Source organism: Mauremys mutica, chromosome 2, assembly GCF_020497125.1.
Source record: "Mauremys mutica isolate MM-2020 ecotype Southern chromosome 2, ASM2049712v1, whole genome shotgun sequence".
Taxonomy (NCBI): domain Eukaryota; kingdom Metazoa; phylum Chordata; order Testudines; family Geoemydidae; genus Mauremys; species Mauremys mutica.
Window position 1 is genome coordinate 83,409,490 of NC_059073.1, and position 22,509 is coordinate 83,431,998.

At 44.2% G+C, this 22,509-nt stretch overlaps 1 protein-coding gene across 1 annotated transcript in view; it reads right to left on the bottom strand.

Moving 5' to 3' along the window:
* The window catches only part of LAMA3 (laminin subunit alpha 3), a 178,186-nt gene that overhangs the window by 14,855 nt on the left and 140,822 nt on the right, over window positions 1-22,509 (bottom strand). The window contains exons 54-66 of the mRNA XM_045004766.1: window positions 21,049-21,190; window positions 20,488-20,587; window positions 16,388-16,504; window positions 16,123-16,302; window positions 15,079-15,221; window positions 13,707-13,883; window positions 11,193-11,344; window positions 10,931-11,081; window positions 10,558-10,691; window positions 9,886-10,033; window positions 3,773-3,895; window positions 1,825-1,949; window positions 1,343-1,463 (exon numbers count right to left, since the gene is read on the bottom strand). Coding sequence (XP_044860701.1) covers window positions 1,343-1,463; window positions 1,825-1,949; window positions 3,773-3,895; window positions 9,886-10,033; window positions 10,558-10,691; window positions 10,931-11,081; window positions 11,193-11,344; window positions 13,707-13,883; window positions 15,079-15,221; window positions 16,123-16,302; window positions 16,388-16,504; window positions 20,488-20,587; window positions 21,049-21,190 — 1,813 coding nt within the window. The remainder of the gene's footprint in view (window positions 1-1,342; window positions 1,464-1,824; window positions 1,950-3,772; window positions 3,896-9,885; window positions 10,034-10,557; window positions 10,692-10,930; window positions 11,082-11,192; window positions 11,345-13,706; window positions 13,884-15,078; window positions 15,222-16,122; window positions 16,303-16,387; window positions 16,505-20,487; window positions 20,588-21,048; window positions 21,191-22,509) is intronic.

Sequence of the window (22,509 nt, forward strand, 5' to 3'; positions counted from 1 at the left end):
GAGCTCCAGCTTGGAGAACCCCCAGGCTGCAGGCCTTGATAAAAGCCAGGACAGGTACTGGGGCTATAGAGGGGTAGCCAAGGGTAGGCAAAGGCAGCAGGTCCAAACCCCCCTTTGCCAGTGATGAGTGGCGTGTACACTGCAGGCTGCCCCAGGGCACAGGGGCTAGATGGTGATTGGCAGTAGCCATATTCTGAGGTGAAGTGGGAATAGTGGGTGGGGGTTCCCCTGGTAGGAGGAGACCCAGAATTGTGGGGGTACGGCTGGGGGGGCAGCACCCAGTTAAAGGGGCACCGGGTCTGGGAGGGACACGGGGCCAGAGGACAGGTGGATCACCAGCCTGCAGAGGGTGCTCCGGAGCTGGAACGAGTAATTCCCAGAAGTCACCAGCAGGAGGCGCCGCAGGGGTGAGTCTGCACCTCTACAAGGTGTTTCTAGTGGGGGTTCCACAAGGTTCAATACTAGTAGGCCCAACACTGTTCAACACTTTCATCAATGATCTGGAAGCAAATATAAAAATCACTGCTGATAATATTTGCAGATGACACAAAGATTGGCAGAGTGGTAAATAATCATGAGGACAGAACAGTCATACATAGCGACCAGGTAGCTTGTAAGTTAGACATTCAGGAACAAGGAACACAAGCCATGACTAAAAATGGAGGGCTGCATCTTGGAAAGCAGTGACTATGAAAAGGATCTTAGGGGTCACAGTAGACAAACAATTGAGCATACCCTCCCAATATGATGCTGTGGCAAATAGGGCTAATGTGATCCTGAGTTGTATAAACAGGGGGGGTAATGAGGAGGGGTAAGGAAGTGTCCACATTTAAAAAAAGATACTGAAAAGTTGGAAAGGGTGCAGGAAAGAACAGTAAAGATGATTCAAGAGCTTGAGAAAATGCCTTACAGCAAGAGAATAAAAGAGCTCAATCTGTTTAACTTATCAAAAAGAAGATTGAAAGGAGACTTGATTACAGTGTATAAGTACCTTCACAGGGAAAAAATACTGGGTACTAAAAAGGGCTCCTTAATCTAGCAGAGAAAGGATAACAAGAACCAATGGCTGGAAGCTGAAGTCAGACAAACTCAAATTAGCTATACAGCACAAATTTTTAACAGTGAAGGTGGAACCAACTACCAAGGGAAGTGGTGGACTCTCCATTTCTTGATGTCTTCAAATCAAGACTGGATGTCTTTCTGGAAGTTATACTTTAGCCAAACACAAGGCTGGGTGAAAGTTAATGGCCTGTGATATAAAGGAAGTCAGACTAGCTGATTTAACCGTTCCTTCTATCAATCTGTGAAAAACAAACATACTAAAAGCAACTTTGCAAATTACCTTCCAGTCATCGGAACACTTCCTACTGACACCAATGGTCTCAGTAAAAGTAACAGATGCAGTGATGGGGTTTTTCACATTCTTCATGCAACCACGGAATGGAGATGTGGAGATATTAAAGCTGGTTTCAGAGAGAAAAAAGTAATTTGTTACCCCAATCACAGAATAGTACAACAGTCAGTCAATAGAATGATATGAAATAGAAAAATAAAATAGCAGATTCCAAGATGAATCCTTACTGCACACAAATTTTCACTGTCAAGTCCTGTCTCCAGAGCATATCCCAACTAACAAGGAGCCAGATGATTTTCCACAACTCACAGATTTTGACATATATTTACATGTCACATACAACATACAGAATCTGAGCCCAGTCCTCCCATAGGATACTCACCAAAATCGTCTACTGATGTCAGTGGGAGGTTTGAGTGTGTACCCTACAGAAAGGCTGGGCCTGCTGACTTTTTAAGATAGTAACTCACCGTTCCCGCAGAGAAGATGGAATTCCACCCAGGTAGTATGTGGTGAACTTAAAGACACTGATGTTGGCTTTAATCCAAGGACTAATCACAACTGATTTTTGTCTACTAGAAATGTATATTTTAATCTGAAATGGACAGATAGTGAGAATTAGTGCACACAAAATAAACAAGAATAATTTAGCACATCAAAATGTGCAAACGTAGCATAATACAAATGGTCTAATTTTGTTCTGATTTACACCAGTTTAAATACAGAGTAACTGCATTGCTTCAAGTGGATTTACTCTACATTTTGTAAGTAACAAATGCTTAAATGAAGTATGTATGCAGATTTTTGTGCATGAGTGGTCTAGCAATGAATAGATATAATCATACTTAGTACTTAGATTATGCATTTTATCTGCAACTCTCAAAGCACTTTTGAAACAAGAGTAAGTATCATTATGCCTATTTTACAGCAAAAGAGACTGAGATGATGATGAAAGGTGATGTGACTTTTCTAAGTTTACACAGTGAATCAGTGGCAGAGAGGGAGCAGAACACAGATCTCATATCTTCCAATCCTAGCCACTGGAACCCACTGCCTTCTAGCGAGTATGGCACATAAAGTTGAGTGGCAAAGCTGAATACTCACATGGTTTGGAATCATTCTAACTCATGAAGTTCTGAGCGTGAGTGACTGGCACCACTGAAAATCAGGCGCTAAGTTTCTTAATTAGCAAACATGTGTTCTGTTTCATTTTACTAATAAGTTCAGGTCTCTGCAGTTTTTCCAGCTACAATCAGAACTTAAGTTAGCCACTCCTTTCTCAGTGCATTTACACACACCTACACACACAAAAGCTGCATGAACTATTCACAGTAACAAGTTATTCACCAAATTTAGCCCTCTTGTTTGTGAGCAAATTGTCTACAAACAGGTTGTGATTTCTACAAATTAATATGGTGTTTGAAATTCCATTCGTATTCTATGCAAACATATCCCTGCCTACCGACTACTTGCAGCTGGTTCACTGGGCATACTGCTTTTGGCTTTTATATTTGTAAGTCAAAATTGAGCTGTTTTGATAGGTCACATCTTGACTGGATGAGTGTGACTTTTAGAATTAGGTTTCTGGCATAAGTACTCATGTATATGAATTCAAGATGTGCCTTTTGTGAATGTTCTGCAATATTCTCCTAAAATTTGCTGTTTAGGCATATATTCCTGCCAGTAAACATAGTTGTTAAAATATCCAAGGAAAGCTGAACAAAAAAGTCACACAGACAAGTGAAATCATTTAAAAGTTTGAACATATGTTCACAAATAATTATCGGTAATATTTCCCCAGCTCTAAGTTATACATACATAAACACATACACCGTTGTTATTTTAACTTTTCAGTCACATTTTCTTATTGTTGAAAAATCTGTCTATTTTAACAGTGCAGTTTAATGGTACTTTTGGCCAAAATAATCATCAAGAAAGGGATTTGATTATGTTTCATAGCAGACTTCATATAAATAGCTCCACAAAATAGCTGGACTGCTTTTAAGCTGATCAGATTAAAAAAGCGGTTGCATAAAGGTCAGCTAAAAGTTTTTTCTTAAAACAGTTCAGATAAAAATACCAAACTAAACATTAAAATAATGTTGGTATTTACAATCAATATTATAATCCTTAATTAAAGCAATACACTTGCAAGAGGGCAAGTTGTCTGAGTGGTTATTCTGCCAGGAATAGTTTTCCCACAGAAATACATGATATTAGGCAGTGTAAAGATTAATTTCCATATGAGTTGCACACATCAGCCAGTGTTTTTCTAGCCTAATCATCTAAAAAGAAAGGCAAAACTTCACAATCAGAAGAATTTGAAATAGGATGTGTAGCTTCACCCATTATGATCTATATATTTTCAGAAGTTCATGATACTTTTAATAAAATCTATCATTTGTTTAAATGACATACTTGCTTATATGTTCCATCGTTTACAACTGCTTTATTGCTTGCTATTTCCTTTGGAGGTTGAGAGTCAAGTTTGTATCTGAACACCAGATGGCCATTTTCAATATTCAAACTAATGAAATGATCCTGCAATAAGAAAAAAAAACACTGTGTAATATATCATATGTATTTTCATTGTCTTGTGAATTACTTTAATAAAGTTAAATAATAATACTACTCTTATATAGAACTTTTCATTAATAGATCTCAAAGTGCTTTACAGAGCAAGTGTTTACAGATGGAGAAACTGAGGCATAGGGCAGTTAAGTGACTTGCCCAAGGTAATGCAGCAGGCCTATGGCAGAGCTAAAAACAGAACCCAGGTCTCCTGAATCCCAGTCCAGTGCTCTGGCCTCTGGGCCACACTGCCTCCCAGGACAGTAAATAATAACAAGAAAGTTTTTGGCAAAAAGAAAAGATAATATGAAACATTCTAGAATTTACTCTTAATGATAAATATAATTAACTCAAACTCATGAAAATGAATCAACTCAAAAATACCATCATATCTCCACAAAATTTTGATAGCATCCATTTTTTATTTCAGAGTTTAGTGAATTTTATTATAGCAATAAGGCAATGATTTATTATATTAACAAACATATCAAATATGTATATAGCATTCTTATTAGCTAAGTAATACAACAGGCAATTTTATCATTAGTTCTAGCACCTAACAGATTACCTGAAGCCTCAAAGTTTATAGGAATCATCACCTATACTGTAAGTTTCTCCTTGCTCTGTTATTTATCAGAACTAGAGTTGTGCAAAGAAAGATAATTACATCTGGTGTGTGGGATTTCAATATTTTGAAATTAGGTTTTGTTCCAGTTTGGAATAAACTCTGCAAATTTCAAAATTCTCCAAAGAAATAGAATTCAGCCCCAGAGCTGTGGATCCTGGAAGCCCAGGCTCCCAGCTGACTGGGAGGTAAGCTGTCAAGGAGGCAGTAGGGCAAACTGCAGGAAACCAGGTGGGTTTCCACTGGAACTTTGGCAAAATCAAATTATCTCTGCAAAAAAGACGGTTACTCACCGTAGTAACTCTTGTTCTTCGAGATGTGTTGCTCCTATCCATTCCAGTCAGGTGTGCGCGCCGCGCGTGCACGGCTCTTCGGAACATTTTTACCCTAGCAACTCCGGCGGGCCGGCTGGGCGCCCCCTGGAGTGGCGCCACCATGGTGCTGGATATATACCCCAGCCAGCCCGTCTGCTCCTCAGTTCCTTCTTGCCGGCTACTCCGACAGTGGGGAAGGAGGGCGGGTCTGGAATGGATAGGAGCAACACATCTCAAAGAACAACAGTTACTACGGTGAGTAACCGTCTTTTCTTCTTCGAGTGATTGCTCCTATGCATTCCAGTCAGGTGATTCCCAAGCCTTACCTAGGCGGTGGGGTCGGAGTGAGACGTAGCAGATTGTAAGACTGCTGAGCCGAAGGCTGCATCGTCTCTGGATTGCTGCACCAACGCGTAGTGGGAAGTGAAGGTGTGGACAGAAGACCAGGTGGCCGCTCTACAGATGTCCTGGATGGGGACATGGGCCAGGAAGGCGGCTGACGAGGCTTGCGCTCTCGTCGAGGCGGCATGGTGGCACACGAGCAAGCTCGTAGCATGTCCGGATACATGCCGTTACCCAGGAGGATTTCCGCTGCGAGGAGACCGGCTCGCCTCTCATGCGATTGGCAACCGCTACAAACAGCTGGGTCGAACGCCGGAAGGGCTTCGTCCGCTCGATATAAAAGGCGAGGGCCCTGCGGACGTCCAGGGTGTGAAGCTGTTGCTCACGAGGTGAGGCGTGCGGCTTCGGGAAGAAGACCGGAAGGAAGATCTCCTGATTAAGGTGAAAGGCCGACACCACCTTAGGGAGGAAGGCCGGGTGTGGTCGAAGCTGCACCTTGTCTCCGTGGAAGACGGTGTATGGTGGACTAACCGTAAGGGCACGGAGTTCAGAGACTCGTCTTGCTGATGTAATTGCGATGAAGAAGGCTGTCTTCCAGGAGAGATAGAGTAGAGAGCACGTGGCCAAGGGCTCGAAGGGCGGTCCCATAAGTCTGGCCAGGACGAGATTCAAGTCCCAGGTCGGGGTAGGACGCCGCACCGGCGGGTACAAGCAGTCCAGGCCTTTAAGGAAGCGGGAAACCATCTGGTTGGAGAAGATGGACCGACCTCCCATGGATGGACGAAAAGCGGACACGGCCGCCAGGTGCACCTTCAAGGAGGAGACCGCGAGTCCTTGTTCTTTAAGGTACCAGAGGTAGTCCAGGATTGTAGGGATAGGGACTAGGAAGGGATTAAGGCCGCGCTGATCGCACCAGAGCGCAAAATGCTTCCATTTCATGAGGTAGGTGGAGTGAGTGGAAGGCTTCCTGCTTTCAAGTAGGACTTGCTGTACTGCCGCCGAACAGTCCCTCTCTGCGTGGGTCAACCACGCAGGTACCAAGCTGTAAGATGGAGGGACTGAAGGTTCGGGTGGCGGAGTCTGTCAAAGTCCTGCGTGATGAGGTCCGGCCATAACGGAAGGGGACTGGGATCCCGAACGGAGAGCTCAAGCAGCAGGGTGTACCAGTGCTGCCTCGGCCAGGCCGGAGCGACGAGTATGACGTGGGCCCTGTCCCTCCGAAGCTTCAGTAGCACTCGGTGTACGAGCGGGAACGGAGGGAAGGCGTAGAGGAGGTGATCCGTCCAGGAGCAGAGGAATGCGTCCGACAGGGAGCCTGAGGAGTGACCCTGGTATGAACAAAACAGATGGCACTTCCTGTTCTCCTTGGAGGCAAACAGGTCTATCTGGGGAAACCCCCACCTCTGGAAAATTGTGTGCACCACATCCGGACGAAGAGACCACTCGTGGGAGAGGAACGATCTGCTGAGATGGTCGGCCAGCGTGTTCTGCACTCCTGGAAGAAAGGGAGTCCGGAGTCGGGTGAGTGTAGAGGTACTCATATCTGGTGGGCGGGACCGAGTACTTGCGCTCCACGCCATGCGCGGTAGGAGGGACGGACGCCGGTGACTGCCAGATGGTAGTGGCATTCCGCTGTATAGTCCGGATGAAGGGCAGGGCCACCCGCAGTGGGGCCTCAGCTCCAATGACGTTGGTCACCGGGTCGTCATCCTCAGGGACCTCCGCCACGGGGAGGTCGATAGCCTTTGCCACCCGGCGAAGAAGGTCTTGGTGGGCCCGCAAGTCAATAGGAGGGGGGTCCGCCGTAGACGCCCCCGCCACCGCCTCATCCAGCGAAGACGATGAGGACAGAGCTTGGACCACCGCTTCTGGAGCTGGTTCCTCCAGGGGGTGTGAAGCCGCCTCAGACCCTGGATGCTATGCGGGACCAAGTGGCGACGGGGCCTCACCTGTTGGTGATGGGGGAGGTCTGCTCACCGTGGCTTCGGGCACCCTATGTTCGGCGCCCATGTGCCGCGGGGGAAAGGGAAGTCCTTGAGGCTCGTGGTAGGCCCAAGGTACCCAAAAACCCCACTGCTGTGGTCCGTGGTCCTGGCCTTGGGGGTCGGCCCAGAGATCTCTCCCGCTGCCCGCCTGCGAGGCGACTGAGGGCTGGCGAGAAGGCCAAGGCGGGGCAGAGGCGCTGAAAGATTGTGCCGCGGACGCCGGCAGTAGGTCCCTGGGCGGTGCCGAGGATCGGTGCCGGTCATCGCGGTGCCGGGATGGAGAGCGGGACCAGCGACTGTTACGGTGCCGGGAGCTCGACCGGTGCCGGGAGCTCGACCGTGACCTTGACCGACGGCGTCGGGAGTGGCTTCAGGAGTCGCGGTGCCGGGAACGATACCGGGATCCGGACCTCCCTCGGTACCGACGGTCGGGTGACCGGGACCGGGAGCGTCTCCGGGAGTGCGACCGGTACCGCGATGTAGAGCGGTACCGGGACTGCGACCGGTGCCGAGACAGGGAGCGGTACCGCGATGGAGAACGGTGCCGAGATCTGGATCGGCGTGGCGGTGACCTTCTGCGGGACCGGGACCGACGTCCATCTCGTGCGGCAGGGGGAGGCGGCCGTATCATCATCGCCGGCTTGCCTGCTGACTGAACGGCCCGCACCGGCGGTGCCGGGGGCCAGAGGCTCGGTGCCTCTGTGAGCTCGATGAGCTCTCTCGCCGTCGAGAATGTCTCGGGCGTGGATGGGAGCCGCAGCTCAACCGCGGTTGGCACCGGGGAGCAGGGTGGTACCGGACTCAACGGCTCTTGCAGCGCCGGAGTCGACGGTACCGTGCACGGTTTGTGCACCGCCGCAGCCGGTACCGGAGGCGCCGGTGGTGGCTGGGCAAGCGGTCCCGTAGGATGCGGCTTAGAGGGCACCTGCGCCGTCTTCCTTTTCCTCGATGGAGAGAGGGAACGGTGCCGGGACGCCGGTGCCGGCTGTGGAGCTCGAGCAGTCTCGGTACCGGAGCGGCTCGGGGCCGCCGGTGCGCTGCGCGCCGATGACGATTTCAGTGCCGCCGGGGTCGGCGCGGGAGGTTGAAGTGTCGCCTCCATAAGGAGCTGCTTCAGGCGAGTGTCCCGCTCCTTCCTAATTCTCGGCTTAAACGCCGTGCAAATGGGACACTTATCTGGCCGATGGGTCTCCCCAAGGCAGCGCAGGCAGGAGTCGTGCGGGTCCCCGACAGGCATGTGCCGCTGGCAAGCCACACAGGGCTTAAACCCCGGTGCCTTGGGCATGAGCCCGCACCGGTTGTGCAAGAAGAGGGGCTAAACCCCCCTAATTCCCTTACTAAACTATATCTAACTAAACTTATTCAACTAATCTAACAACTAAACTGAGTTAACCAACTATGTACACTGAAGAAATGGAGAAACGCTAGGGCTGTGGAGGTAAAGGAGCACTCCACTGTTCCAACTGGCCGTCACGGGCGGCAAGAAGGAACTGAGGAGCGGACGGGCTGGCTGGGGTATATATCCAGCGCCATGGTAGCGCCACACCAGGGGGCGCCCAGCCGGCCCGCCGGAGTTGCTAGGGTAAAAATGTTCCGAAGAGCCGTGCACACGCGGCGCGCACACCTGACTGGAATGCATAGGAGCAATCACTCGAAGAAGAACTTTCAGATTTTTGCAGAATTGGCAACTGCTAATGAAATTATGTTTTGTTGGAATTTTTCCAGTCAGCTCTAATCACATTACCTAAATCAAAAAAGCACTCATCTCAGATACCAGTATCGGGCCAAATTTTCCTCTCAGTTACACTGATGCAACTCCATTGGAGTCAATGGGTTCAACTGGAGTAATTGGGAGCAGAATTTGGGCTATAATTTTGAAAGGCAGGCACAAATGACTATTAAATTTTTTTGAGTTACACAATTCCCTTCGTCATGTACCAATATCACAAAAATAATTGGTTTGATGAAAAGGAAAAATGTATACAGAGTCCTTTAAAAGGAAGGTTTACATTACCAAAATGCCATTTATCTGTAACATGATGCATAACAACAATGTATTTTCCTTACTCTTTTGGGGGGCCTCTTTCAGAGCCATATACAGGGTCAAAGCAGCTAAAACTGCAGCCCATCTATTGCATTTTCATTAATACTGTTATTCCATCCTCCATTTCCAACTACCTCTCACTACTTCAGTGGCTTTGGGCGAAGTGAGATGATTTCATCCTTACAAATTATTCTTCACCTTCTATTTGTATGGGGCATTTCAGGGATGCACATTACGATAGTAATTTCCTCTTGAAAGCAAGACAAAGCTTTGATTGCCTCAAGAATGGCCTTCTTTAAAACTTGTCAGTTCATCACAACATTACCACCAACAATTCTCCCTCTGAGCCTGTTTCTTCTAAGCTGGAGATGCCATCATTCGAGTGAGTAATAGGGCAATTCTTCACCATACAGTACCTCACACTCTCTGTTCAGTGCTATAATCAGCATCTGTTCTTTAAATGTCTGTTTCTAAAATGTGTTATAATATTCAATAGCAATAAAACATAGGACAGAATTTATTAATCCATTTCACAGCTGGCTATGGTAGTTTTCAGAGCTATTATTCTGAGCACTTTCTCAATTAATTTCAGTTTTCAAATTATTATAAGAAGTATACATAGTACTCAAAAGAATCACTCCATTAGTTACCTGGTTTTCTGCAAAAAACACCAAACCTTCATCTGCAGTAGTTTGAATTTCCTGCTCGTAGTACAAATGAAGAAAATTTGCTTCTCTAGCTGTGACAAGTGCATAGCCTGTGCCTTCAAAATAGTTTTGGTCAGACTCTGCTTTATATCTGTAGCAATGAAACATCACAAATCAGAATATATGGGAGCAAACAACTGCTACCACATGGACATAACAAGAACCACAATAAATGTGATTTTTTAAAAAAAGCCTAAAACAAAATATTCAGTAACAGAGGTGACCAGATTCTAGTAATGCCAAATCCTGACCCCACTGAAGTAAATTTCTCATTAACCTCAATGAGATTAAGATATAGTTTCTAGAGAAGAAAAAACCTTATTTAAAATGTTTTAGTGACCAGATGTTTCTTTTTAATGTAATTTTAGGCTATAAAAAAGCCAAATATTGGATGCTGTGGAGTTGAGGCATTCGACTGTGTGTCTGGTTATTAGAATATTTGGGTGGCAGGGCACGTGAACTGAAGTTATTGTGGGTCTGAATACTTTATTAAGTGGTAATTTTCCCTGATGTTAAAGTGGTCACATGAACAGGAAATACAGTTAATTTTAATTTATCAGTGATAAAGTTTTTTCAATTTCTTAATGTAAGACACTTGCCGTATTTATTTCTTACCTACTGCATGGTTCCACTTCAGTGGTATTGAGATTAAATGTCCTCTTGAAGTTGTACAGGCTAATAACATTCTCATTTAGGTTGTCTAATTCAATGCAGCCTCGGTAATGACCGTAGTCTAGTGCACTGGGAGGCTGCAAAAAATAAAAGCCATAAAAATACCCCAACCAAAACATCAACATCAATTTAATAATGTTTACACAGACATGAAAATAGTAATGCTGTAACTATTAATGTATTGCAAATAAATGATATTGTTTAAGCTACAGGTATAAATAATCAAAAGTGTTAGCTATAGAATACTCAATGGTTAAAAATTCCCTAGTTATGATGATTAAACACCTTTGTAGGCCAGAATTATATTTCTATTTACCTGAAAATCTAGTGGGTATCCTCCCACATAAAAGACAACACTTTTGGGATCCAGATTTAGGAGTGTGTGACTGCTCCCACTGCTACTGTCAAAAGTCTTTTTGTCTGAGGTGGCTGCTTTAACGTAACTCAACTTTGCATACTGGTAAATCCTAAAAGCAAAGGGAAAAAGTAAAGAAATCGCACGTTTTATTAATAAAGTAACGTCTAAATATGATACAGAAAAAAGGGATAGAGTGGGTTGCATTTTAAGAGTCTTATACCTTTGAAACTTCACCCGATCCAAAGTAGCTTCCTCAGTGTTACTCTCAGTCACTGATGGGTCCACTTCTATTTCAGCTTCATTGCCTCCCAGGTTATAAACACAAATTAGACGACCATTTCTCACAGCCATACCAATGTAGTCCTTGGAGGCCTAAAAATAGAAGAGCAAATCAACTATCAATGAATGATTGATGCTAGAGCTGGTAAAATATAGCAGGATTACTTCAGGGACACTACAATGCTTTGAAAGCTGGAAAGCTATCCTCCTACTGTAGCAATCATTCCATTTAGAAACTTTTTTTCAGTTTACTAATTTGGGATGGATGTTTTGTAGCTTCATTGGCTGCTCTGTTTCAATAATAATAATAACTTCAAATCAATTTAAGAGTCATATACACTTGGATTGAATGGGGTCCAAACACAACTTTCTTTTATTACTATAACAAAAATATTACTTACCAATAAAAATACTTTCTACTTTTGTAGTGCCTTCCACCTGAGGTTATCAAAACACTATACACATACTAATTACTTTAGTCTAACAATGCCTCTGTGAGGTAAGTAAAATGGAAGAAACAATATTAAGTCCAATTGCTCCTATTGAGATCCCTAGAAGCATTGGGGGAAGGGATAGCTCAGTGGTTTGACCATTGGCCTGCTAAACCCAGTGTTGTGAGTTCAATCCTTGAGGGGGCCACTTAGGGATCTGGGGCAAAAATTGGTCCTGCTAGTGAAGGCAGGGGGCTGGACTCAATGACCTTTCAAGGTCCCTTCCAGTTCTAGGAGATTGGTATATCTCCAATTATTTTGATTTTTTTTATTTTAATAATCTTCCATACAATTACCATTTTATTTCTCCCATACAGAGTATTTCAATAAACCTCAACCAAAGCCATCATAGGCCAAATGTTCTGAAAGACTAGAATCATAGAACCATAGGGTTAGAAGGGACTGCAAAGGTCGTCTAGTCTACCTCCCTGCCAAGATGTAGGATTTGTTGTGTCTAAACCAGGGGTTGGCAACCTTTCAGAAGTGGTGTGCCGAGTCTTCATTTATTCACTCTGATTTAAGGTTTCACATGCCAGTAGTACATTTTAATGTTTTTAGAAGGTCTCTTTCTATAAGTCTATAATATATAATTAAACTATTGTTGTATGTAAAGTAAATAAGGTTTATAAAATATTTAAGAAGCTTCATTTAAAATTAAATTAAAATGCAGAGCCTCCTGGACCAGTGGCCAGGACCCAGGCAGTGCGAGTGCCACTGAAAATCACCTTGCGTGCTGCCTTCGGCACCCATGCCATAGGTTGCCAACCTCTGGTCTAAACCATCCAAACTGATGGCCAGGGGCGGCTCTACGAATTTGGCCGCCCCAAGCAGTCATGCGCGGGAGGCGCCCCGGAACCCCGGGAGCAGCGGACCTCCCGCGGGCATGACTGCGGAGGGTCCGCTGGTCGCACGGCTCGGCTGGACCTCCCGCAGCTGCGGAGGGTTCGCTGGTCCCGCGGCTCCCGTGGAGCTTCCGCAGTCATGCCTACGGGAGGTCCACTGGAGCTGCGCGACCAGCGAACCGTCCGCAGTCATGGCTGCGGCAGGTCCGCTGCTCCCGGGGTTCCGGTGGACCTGCCGCAGGCATGACTGCGGGAGGTCCACTGGACCCGCCTGCCGCCCCTGCCGGCAAATGCCGCCCCACGCGCGTGCTTGCCGCACTGGGGTCTGGAGCCGGCCCTGCTGATGGCTATCAAGCCTCCTTTTGAAAGCCTCCAGTGAAGGAGCTTCCAGACCTCTGTAGGCCGTCTGTTCCATTGTTCTACTATTTTTACAGTTAGGAAGTTTTTCCTGAGATTTAATCAGGAAGATAAAATCCAGCGTGGAATAAGTGCACTTAAACTGCATATCCACATTTATAATGAATTCACGTACAGATGGGTAACTGAATATAGAAAACTGACAGGTGGTACCTACATACATAGGAAAATCGGGAAGTTGTGCTTGGTGTTTGTGCAAATGAGAGTGCATGAGCAAGAACGTATTGTTTTGCATATGCAGGAGAGGGAAAATAAAGAGGTAAGGGACTAAATTTTAAAGAAGAGGACTATTTATAAACCTAATTAAGAAAAGGTTTGTTATCAGTTATACTGCAGTAACACTCAGAGGCCTGAAACAGGATCAGGGTCCCATAGTGCTAGGGGCAATACAAACTCACAGGAAGCCCGAAGCAAACATTTTTACAATGAAGTCCATGGTTGCAAGTTAGGGTCACTGTCAAGATTAACTGGTGGCATCCATTATTGGGAAATAACTTTTAAGGCAGAACAGCAGGATAGGGGAAACACATATTTGCCCAAACAGTTATGTGTCCAGTGGAGGAAAGGGCTATATTTCTTCCCAATAAATGTATTCCGACACATAACTTCCATTAGCTTAATTTTTTTATCTGCATTGACATCCCTTCATACTCCAAAATGCATTTTCTGTTCAAAGTATTGGAGTAAATCAAAAGAAATACCTACATCCTTATTGCCCAGGTACATTACAAACATATTTGAAGACTGTTGCAAGCTCTCTTGTCTTGGCAGAGGTCTTTGGAGAAAAAAAGAAAGGGAAGTATAGCCTCTCAAATCCTCAAGATCACTTGGAGGTCGAACCTCTACCCCAGAACGACCATTGAACCTCATGGGAATAGCAACCTACCAAGAAAAACAAATACAATAGCTTAAACATTTCTACCTTTAAATTAAAAAAGGCATCACCTCCCTGACACACTGGTTTGTGTCTGTGCTAAGTGACCTATGACTAACAGCCTAGGTGGCCATAATGTATCTACTTAGACATGGATTGTCACAACACTGCAAGATCTGACTCTAAGCCAACACAATTATACACAAGTGTACTACTACTCTGCTATTACTAATACTTAGTACTTACGCAGCACTTTATATCTTCAGACATTAACTACTCAGTCCCCACAACACCTTTGTATTGTAATTATTATTCCCATTTTACAGCTGAGGCAACAAAGAGTCCAGGTCAAATGGAGCTGTCAGTGCTCAACACCTCTGAAAATCAGGCCTCTTATTCAGATGCCTACACATGGATACAAATGCCTCACTTTAGACACTTGAGTTGAAATTTTGATCTCAATGCTTTGCTCAAGCCCTAGAACTCAGGCCCTTTGCTCAGTCCCTTAGCTTCACTTCCTGTCAGGTACTACAACATGTAGCTAATAAAGATATACAATACCAGTATTCTTGAGAAGTTCTCTCTAGGCCAAGATCTGAGCAAAATCTTTTTCAGTGTGGACCACATCTTAGTGGAGAGTGTCTCATGGACACGTGCCCTGTTATTTGTGATCACATCATCCCATGGCAATCAATGGAAAAATGATACTATGAAAGTAATGTATATTTAGCTGCCTTTTAGTGCAATATAGCAGTTAGAAACAAACATAATCAGCGCTATGTGATCTGCCAGCTCTCTGTGGATCACCAGTGGATCACAGACCAGTTTGAGAACCTCTGTTCTGATCAGTAGTGACTGGCTTCGAAGAGCAGCATCCAGCCCTCCTCCACTGGAGAGAAGGCCACCACAACAAGGAACCTTTGAAAGGCGAGGGAATACCAAAATGGGAATTGTAGGGACGATCTTGGCTAGGAGAGGGATCTTGGAGTGGGACAGAAGGAAAGGTATACTATACTGTTGTATCTATTTTATTCTGGTGCCCACCACCACAGTATCTAAAGTGCTCACTAAAACTAGTGGTTTGATTTTTATGTAGTATCCTTCACACATATTATAACAAAATATTTTTCAGAGGGGATTGAAAGCATCCTTGTGTACAAAAATCCCTAATGTCAAGCAATCACGGACATTTTTGTGACAGACCTTGTTTGCAGCATCTCTGGCCTGCTGAATGAGCTCTCTTATGCGGTTTACATTCTCAGATATGTTGCCTATTGGCATCAGCTGTTGGTTGATACTCTCAATCTTGTTAAACAGGTCTGGGAGCTTGCTTGTTAATTTCTTTACTGTTATTGTGATGAGAGAAAAAAAATATTGGAGGACTGGAAAGGAGGAGAGATACACATGCCAAAAATGCTAACTCTGATAGTCTTATCATAAGTCTCACAATATTTGGTGTTTCCTTAAAATCCCTGCTCCTGGAGAAAACAGATTACATGAGAATCTCAGCTTTCATATTTTTTTTTAAAAATCTAAGTTTTTAACCTTCATGGTTGTGGAGAAAAGCCTGAAAATGTGACACAAGTGCCTAACGGCTTAAAAGCCAAATAAAAAGAACTCCAAATTTATTATTTTTTAAAATCTCATGATTTTTAAGCCAATCTCATGGTTTTTGGATGCTAGGGGTTGGCCAAATTTGCTATACATACAGTTGGCTACTGTAATTCTCTTTTCACATACACTCATGTAAATCAAGAATAGCTCCATTGATGCCAGCAGTTACACTGGAGTAAAAACACTTGTAAATAAGCAGAACATCTGGTCCACTGTGTTTCAAACAATGCAGTTGGGCGTACATAAAATACACCATCCAGAAACTCACAATGTTTTTCATTGTTATGGTTTAATTATCCCCGTTCTCATACCACTATTGTTTTAAAAATCACCTCCATTCAAAGCCACCGTTCTCTTATTATTATTACATCATTAACATGTGGTTAATTTCACAGACTCTATTTTATTTTATTCCATCAGACTCAAATTCTACAGAGCTAAAAACAAATTCAGCATATAATTTCCTTGGGACAATGACTATGCTTCTTATGTTTGTACAGCATCTTGCACTCAGTGGGTACCACCAGAAACAAATAAAAATCATTATCATCACTATGTCTACCTGGTTACTCCAACAGAAATTTGAGAGGCATTAAACAGCACACACTAGCAAACAGCAAGCACAGCACCCACCTGAATTGTTTGCTTCCGTCAAAGCCTTATTCAAGTCAGCACTCTGATTGCTTCTGAAGGTGCCCTTTATTTTTTCCACGTCGGCTTTAATGGGGTTCAGTTCATCCAGTACATTAGCAGTGATATCATTAGCATTTTTGACCATGTTCTTTGCACTGGTAATGACGCTGTCTATGTCATCTAAAACACACACACACAAGTCTAAGTAAATACTCCGAACAATGGCAGAATAACACAAAGTAGATGTACTCAGTAAATGACTGACCTCTGTTTATCCCATTGAGATTATTTTGAAAAGAATCAAGGTCCGTCCGCACCCTGTTCTTCTTCCCTTCCACAATACCCAGTCTCTGCTTTATATCTTCAAGAGTTGGATTAATATCTGCAAAAACAGTGCACTATGAATCAGCCTGGTAGGTGTTATACAAAGGTGCCTCGGCCATCTGGTGGAATGGCAGCAGCACTCTGCACTGTCACATGAGCATTGGGCACATACCTTTCCCATCCCTGTTAAAAAACTTACGTAGTAATATAGATAGTAACCAGGGGTGAAGATACCCAATCTGCCCCTGGGAGTAGGAAAAAATGAGCGATTAAGGCAGCTTAAGAGAAGGGCACAGATTTGGGGGATACATTATTGTGCATATTCAATATATCATGATTATCTATTATTTATATGAGGCCCAAATAAAAATACAATGTCCCATGATGATTATGACTAGCGATTATAATACTGCCACATTGTGGGAATGAGTTTTATGGGGTGAGGTCAAAAGGTAGTATCCTTGCTTAGTAGACAGCCGCACTCACAAGGGGTGGTTTGCTTCTAGTTGCTCCTGGCAACTCACTCAACTCTCATTAGAGGCTCCAAGTAGCTGAGTGTGCATAGCAATGCCACATCCCAGGACCTTCAACCACCATGGCAAATCTAGTGATGGTAGCTAGCAAAGATAACTGCTAATGAAGGGCACTTCTGGCTCATCAGATGTTTCTACAAGATTTACAGACAAGACCAAGTGCCTAGCGAATGGGGGGAAGTGATAATAGTACTGATCTATAAAAAAGGAGACAAGAGTGAATGCAAGAACTCAGAAGAATCAGCTATTGAGTGTGCCAGGAAAAGCATGTATCAAGACGTTGCAAAGGAGAATGAAGAAGTATGTGAACGTGGCACTTGCAGATTTAGAACAGGATGAAGTGCAATATATCAGCTATTTGTGATAACGTAGATACAGAGAAGTACATAGAACACAACTGAACCTGTTACAATAACTTTATAGATTTCAAACAGGATAGCATTTGGCAGAAAGGATTGAGGCAAGTTATGAGACTGTATGGCATCCCTTAGATATTCGTCAAGCTGATGGAAAGCATCGACAGCAAGTTGATGAGTGCAGTGAGAGTAGACAAGAAAAAGATGGAATGATTCAGGACTACAACAGGAATGAGACAAGGATGCATGCAATATCCAGTTTTGATCTACATGGTACTGAAAGCTGTAGCTCTGAGAGATGGAACAGGAGGAGTCACGTTATGGGGAAGGACAGTGCATAATTTTAGATTTTCAGATGATATTAACCTCACAGCATTGACCAAGGAGGATTTACAGAGAATAATTCAAGAGACAAAGTATTAGAACAAGGCGAAAAAACTGCATACCTTGGAAGACTAGTAATGAAGAATGGGAATTGTGAAGACGACATTAAAAAAAAAAAAAAGAACCACTACTGCATTCAGAAAACTGCAAGATCTGGAAGGGTAAAGACATTTTGATAAAAACAAAATGTCCAGCATGTATGGGACAACTGGTGTGTCGATACTGCTGTACAGATTGGAGTGTGAGAGTAGGAGGAAAGCAAATGAATGCAAGATTTGACTGCAGAAATGAACTTGCTGAGGGAAATACTCAGCGTTTCAAGACTGCAGAAAATAAAAAATGAAGAGATAAGAAAATGGCGAGGGCAAGATACATTGGATAGATGTGGTGAAGAATGACATAGACCAAAAAGGTTTAAAGATGAACAAAGCTCTGAAGCTGGTACAAGATAGAAAGTGGTGGAAGGACTTCATTCGGCCCCTTTGAAGCTGTTGAGATGATGGATGGGAATCAAAGAAGAGAAGAAGCCATGAAAGAAGGGAATGGAAAATAGGACAAAATATTATACTGTGATCTATATACTGAAAGATTGTATGCTTGTGTATCTGCTGGGCCACCTGCAATGAATGTATGTGTGGACCACTGATCTCTACAGGATGGAACATCAGAACTGCTCAAGTGTGTGTGACCATGTCACCCTCTGCAGAGGTGGGGAAACTATGGCCCGCAGGCCACATTTGGCCCGCAGGACCCTCCTGCCCGACCCCTGAGCTCCTGACCCGGGAGGCTCGCTCCGGGCCCCTCCTCTGCTGTTCCCCCTCCCCCGCAGCCTCAGCTCACGGCGCCGCCAGCGTAATGCTCTGGGCGGCGGGGCTCTTGCAGAGCTGCGGCCTGACCCAGTGCTCTGTGCTGCGCAGTGGCATGGTTGGCTCCAGCCGGGCGCCGCGGCTGCCTGTCCCAGTGCTCTGGGTGGCACGGCTGTAGTGCTGCCAGCCACTGGTGCTCCAGGCAGCACAGTAAGGGGGCAGGGAGCAGGGAGGGTTGGATAGAGGGAAGGGTGGTGGTGGTCGGGGGCTGGGATGTGGATAGGGGTCGGGGTGGTCAGAGGATGGGGAACAGGGGGGTTGAATGGGGGCAGGAGTCCCGGGGGAGCAGTCAGGGGCAGGGGTTACGAGGGCAGTCCGGGAGAAGGGGTGGTTGGATGGGGCAGGGGTCCTGGGGTGACAGTCAGGAATGAGAGGAGGGGTTGGATGGGGCGGCAGGGGGCAGTCAGAGGCAGGGGGACCGGGGGCGGTCAGGGGACAGGGAGGAGTGGATGGGGCAGGAGTCCCAGGGGGGCTGTCAGGGGTTGAGAAGCAGGGAGGGTCAGCTAGGGGGTGGATGCCGGGCCTCGTCTAGTGGTTTAGGGAGGCACAGCCTCCCCTAACTGGCCCTCCATACAATTTCAGAAACCCGATGTTCTCCTCAGGCCAAAAAGTTTGCCCACCCCTGCTCTATTGGCTGCACTCTAGAAAGGGTAAATACTCTACTAAGCATGCACCATTATGAATGTTTCCCAGGTTACTGCTAGCACAGAATAGATTCATGGATCAAAATAACAGCGCAGAAAACCTACCTTTACTTTTTATTAACAGACCTGTCAATATTGTGCAATTTGAACTATTCAGGGGTTTGGCAAACAGAAGTGCACGGCATAATCCCACCGGCATGTGTGTGAAACATAGGATACTCGATAAAACAAAGGGACAAAAAGCAAGTACACTACATGGATCCCGTTTCAGTTAAAGTTGCTGAGATGCTTTACTACAGAATCAGATGTTACATTATAATGGCAAGAAATGGACACACCCTCCCTCTGCCTCTCCCAAGGGCAGAGTAGCTTCTGTTTCCATAAGAGCCCCACTGACAACGGCTGCTGAGGGAATTAATCAGTGCATTCCCTCGCCTCCCTGACCATACCCCTCCTTAGTTAGTGCTGCCCACATTGAGGGGTGCCAGGTGAATTTAACTCATACTTTATGTCCCAATCTAAAGGATTTAAAAAAAAAAAAAACTTCTGCACACACCCATAATAATACAAGTAGGTGCATGCTTATAGGTCAGTGGCACTGGTCAGCGGATTATATCTATTATATATAGCCCTTTTGAGTGACTAGTCCCAAATCTTGCCTTACATTTAAAATATTCAAACAGGAAAAAAAGTAGGTGTTTTAACCAGATCAAAATGTTCCTACTGTATTAGGATTCTGTTCTTGGAGATAATGCTGAACTTTTCTGAGGCATTCAGACTACACTAAGCAATACACTAGATAGTCTTTGCAATTTGCATACTTCTTTCTCTCTCTTTGACAATCACATCTGCAGCAGAGACTAAAGCCTGTCTTTAAAATACACTAATATCTAGTTCTTGTATAGTGCTGATCATCAGGAGATTCCAGAGCACTTTACAAAGGAGGTCAGGATCATTATCTACAGGATCTTGCTGAAGAAGAGAACTGTAGAGGAGGGGGCAATGGCAGAATTTGGCATCTCACAGTGTGGACCATAATTGAGCTGAAGAATCCACTCCTCACCCTCTTGCAGAAGGAACTTCTAAACCATAGTATCATGTTCCATTATAAAAGGTAAGAACGGAGCTACCCTCTCCTGCTTACAGTTAAGTGTGTGTTACAGTACTTTGCTAAATTAGAACCATAAACAGTGACTTTTAAATGAGAATTTCTAATACTGTATCAACATTCCTGTTATCATCTTGCTTTTTACAGTACCTTGTAATGTCTTTTGTGTCATTTGTGCTTGATTTAATAGATTGCTGCTTTCAGTGTTCAGTCTCTTGGCTTTTCCTGATAGGTCTTCCCTCTCCACAGTCTGGTGATAAAGCATGGTACTGTAAGATTAGTTTTATAATTGAACTCAAAGCAGAAAAACAAATCAGAAGGAGTAATAATTAATAATCGAATCTAGTTTAAAAAATAAAAGGAATAAATGTTTCCAACAAAAAGTGCTACTGGTGAAGCCCTGAGTATAACACAGCCCTTTGTCCTTAAAAGCAATGTTTGTTCTTAGTGGAAAACTGTGTCTTCTGTCATCTTCTTGTCTACAGTCTATGAACCAATATTCAGACATTGGTAGCACCTAAATTGTGACCCATAATGCACATGCAAAACCAACATCTGAATATGCGGAACAGTAACTGTGCCTGCAAAAGGATAATTTCTACATGCAAATATACCTCTTCTATGCACGGGTTTAACTTCAGTGCCCAGCTAATTATAAAGATCACCTGTTTGTAACAAAATTACCATCGTTTGACAACATAATGCCCTTACCAGTAAAGCTGAATCAGCTGCATTTACAGCTTTGTTGGCTGCTTCCTCAGCTGCGTTGACGGCATTAATAATATTTTCATAGGCAGTAGCAGCTTCCATGGCACAGTTCACCAACTCATCATTGCTGGCGTTTCTCTTAATTCTGTGGAAAACGGTGAAAAATACAACCATGGGCAAAAACTACAGGCTAAAAAAAGAATGACTTATTTTAAACAGCATTTAATCTAAATATTTTCTAGTTAATGCTGATGAAGAATGTGCAAATGCTTTACAACAAAAACGGTGGGTGTAACAACAGCAAATAGTATTTTGACATAAGGGGCCAGTTCTGGTCTCCAGTAACGCTGCTTTACACCAGTCTGGTGCTGCAAAGCAGCATTTAGGTAAAAAGGCTTCCTGGTAATTCCAACGGGACAGTTCAACATGGCCAGCTCTGTGCCACCCCATCACAGCCCCCGTGTAAAGGCACTGGTTAGAGAGCTGCAACCTCCAGTTAATCCCCAGCTGCCGGAACAGCTCTTGGGGGGCCACAGACAGCCTAGCATAAGACAGAGCCACTTCAGGGCTGCTCTATCTTGCACTGGGAAGCAGCCAAGCAGCCCTGGAATCAGGGAAACGTAAGAGACAAAAACCTGTGTGCTCAATTCACCTGTGCAGTGCCAGGTATCCAAGACTGCCTGGTTGATATTTATGACAATACTGTTTTGCTAACTGAACAAGCTGCATGGACAACTGGAAGTTTTCAAAAAAAGTCTGGATCGCCAGACACAACAAATCCTGCATCTTGGCAGGGAGTTAGACAAGATGATCCTTGCAGTCCCTTCTAACCCTATGACTCTATGATTCTATGTTCTATGATTCTAACTAGCCAGTATGATTCTAACTAGCCACAATCTCACCATGAATTTTTAAGCAAAGTCATTTCCAGCCAGATGGCATGTTATGGAGGTTACTTTATCTTTTGAGAGTTTTCTTGTTAGCATTAGGGCTAGGTGGAAGTTATTTGCAAAGAAACAAAATAGAGTTCTGCCCTTTTTTGCTTCTTTAATACATATACAGAAGGTCTCAAAAACTTTATTTATCTAAAGGGTCTCTCCCTTTCCTATCTATACTTTACCTTAGAAATATCAAGTATATCAAGTGTTTTTCCCTGACTTTCCTCAAGGATTTGTTGGAGCACCAGAAAATTAGTGTAAACTTTTACTCTGAGCAAATAAAGGGACAGAGGTGAAGGTTCTTCCACAAAGAAAAAAACTTTTCTCCCAACAGTATGTCAGGCATTGGAGCTAAATAGATATCAATAAAATCAAGCAAAAGGAAAAAAGGCATTTTAAAAAGTTTGACTAAAAATGGCTAAAATTTCCTTCCTTTCTCAATATTCAGGTTTGACTCCCTTGATGCTCATGATCACTCCATTATTATTTATTTGTGTTGTGGTGATAGCCCAAGACCCAATCACAA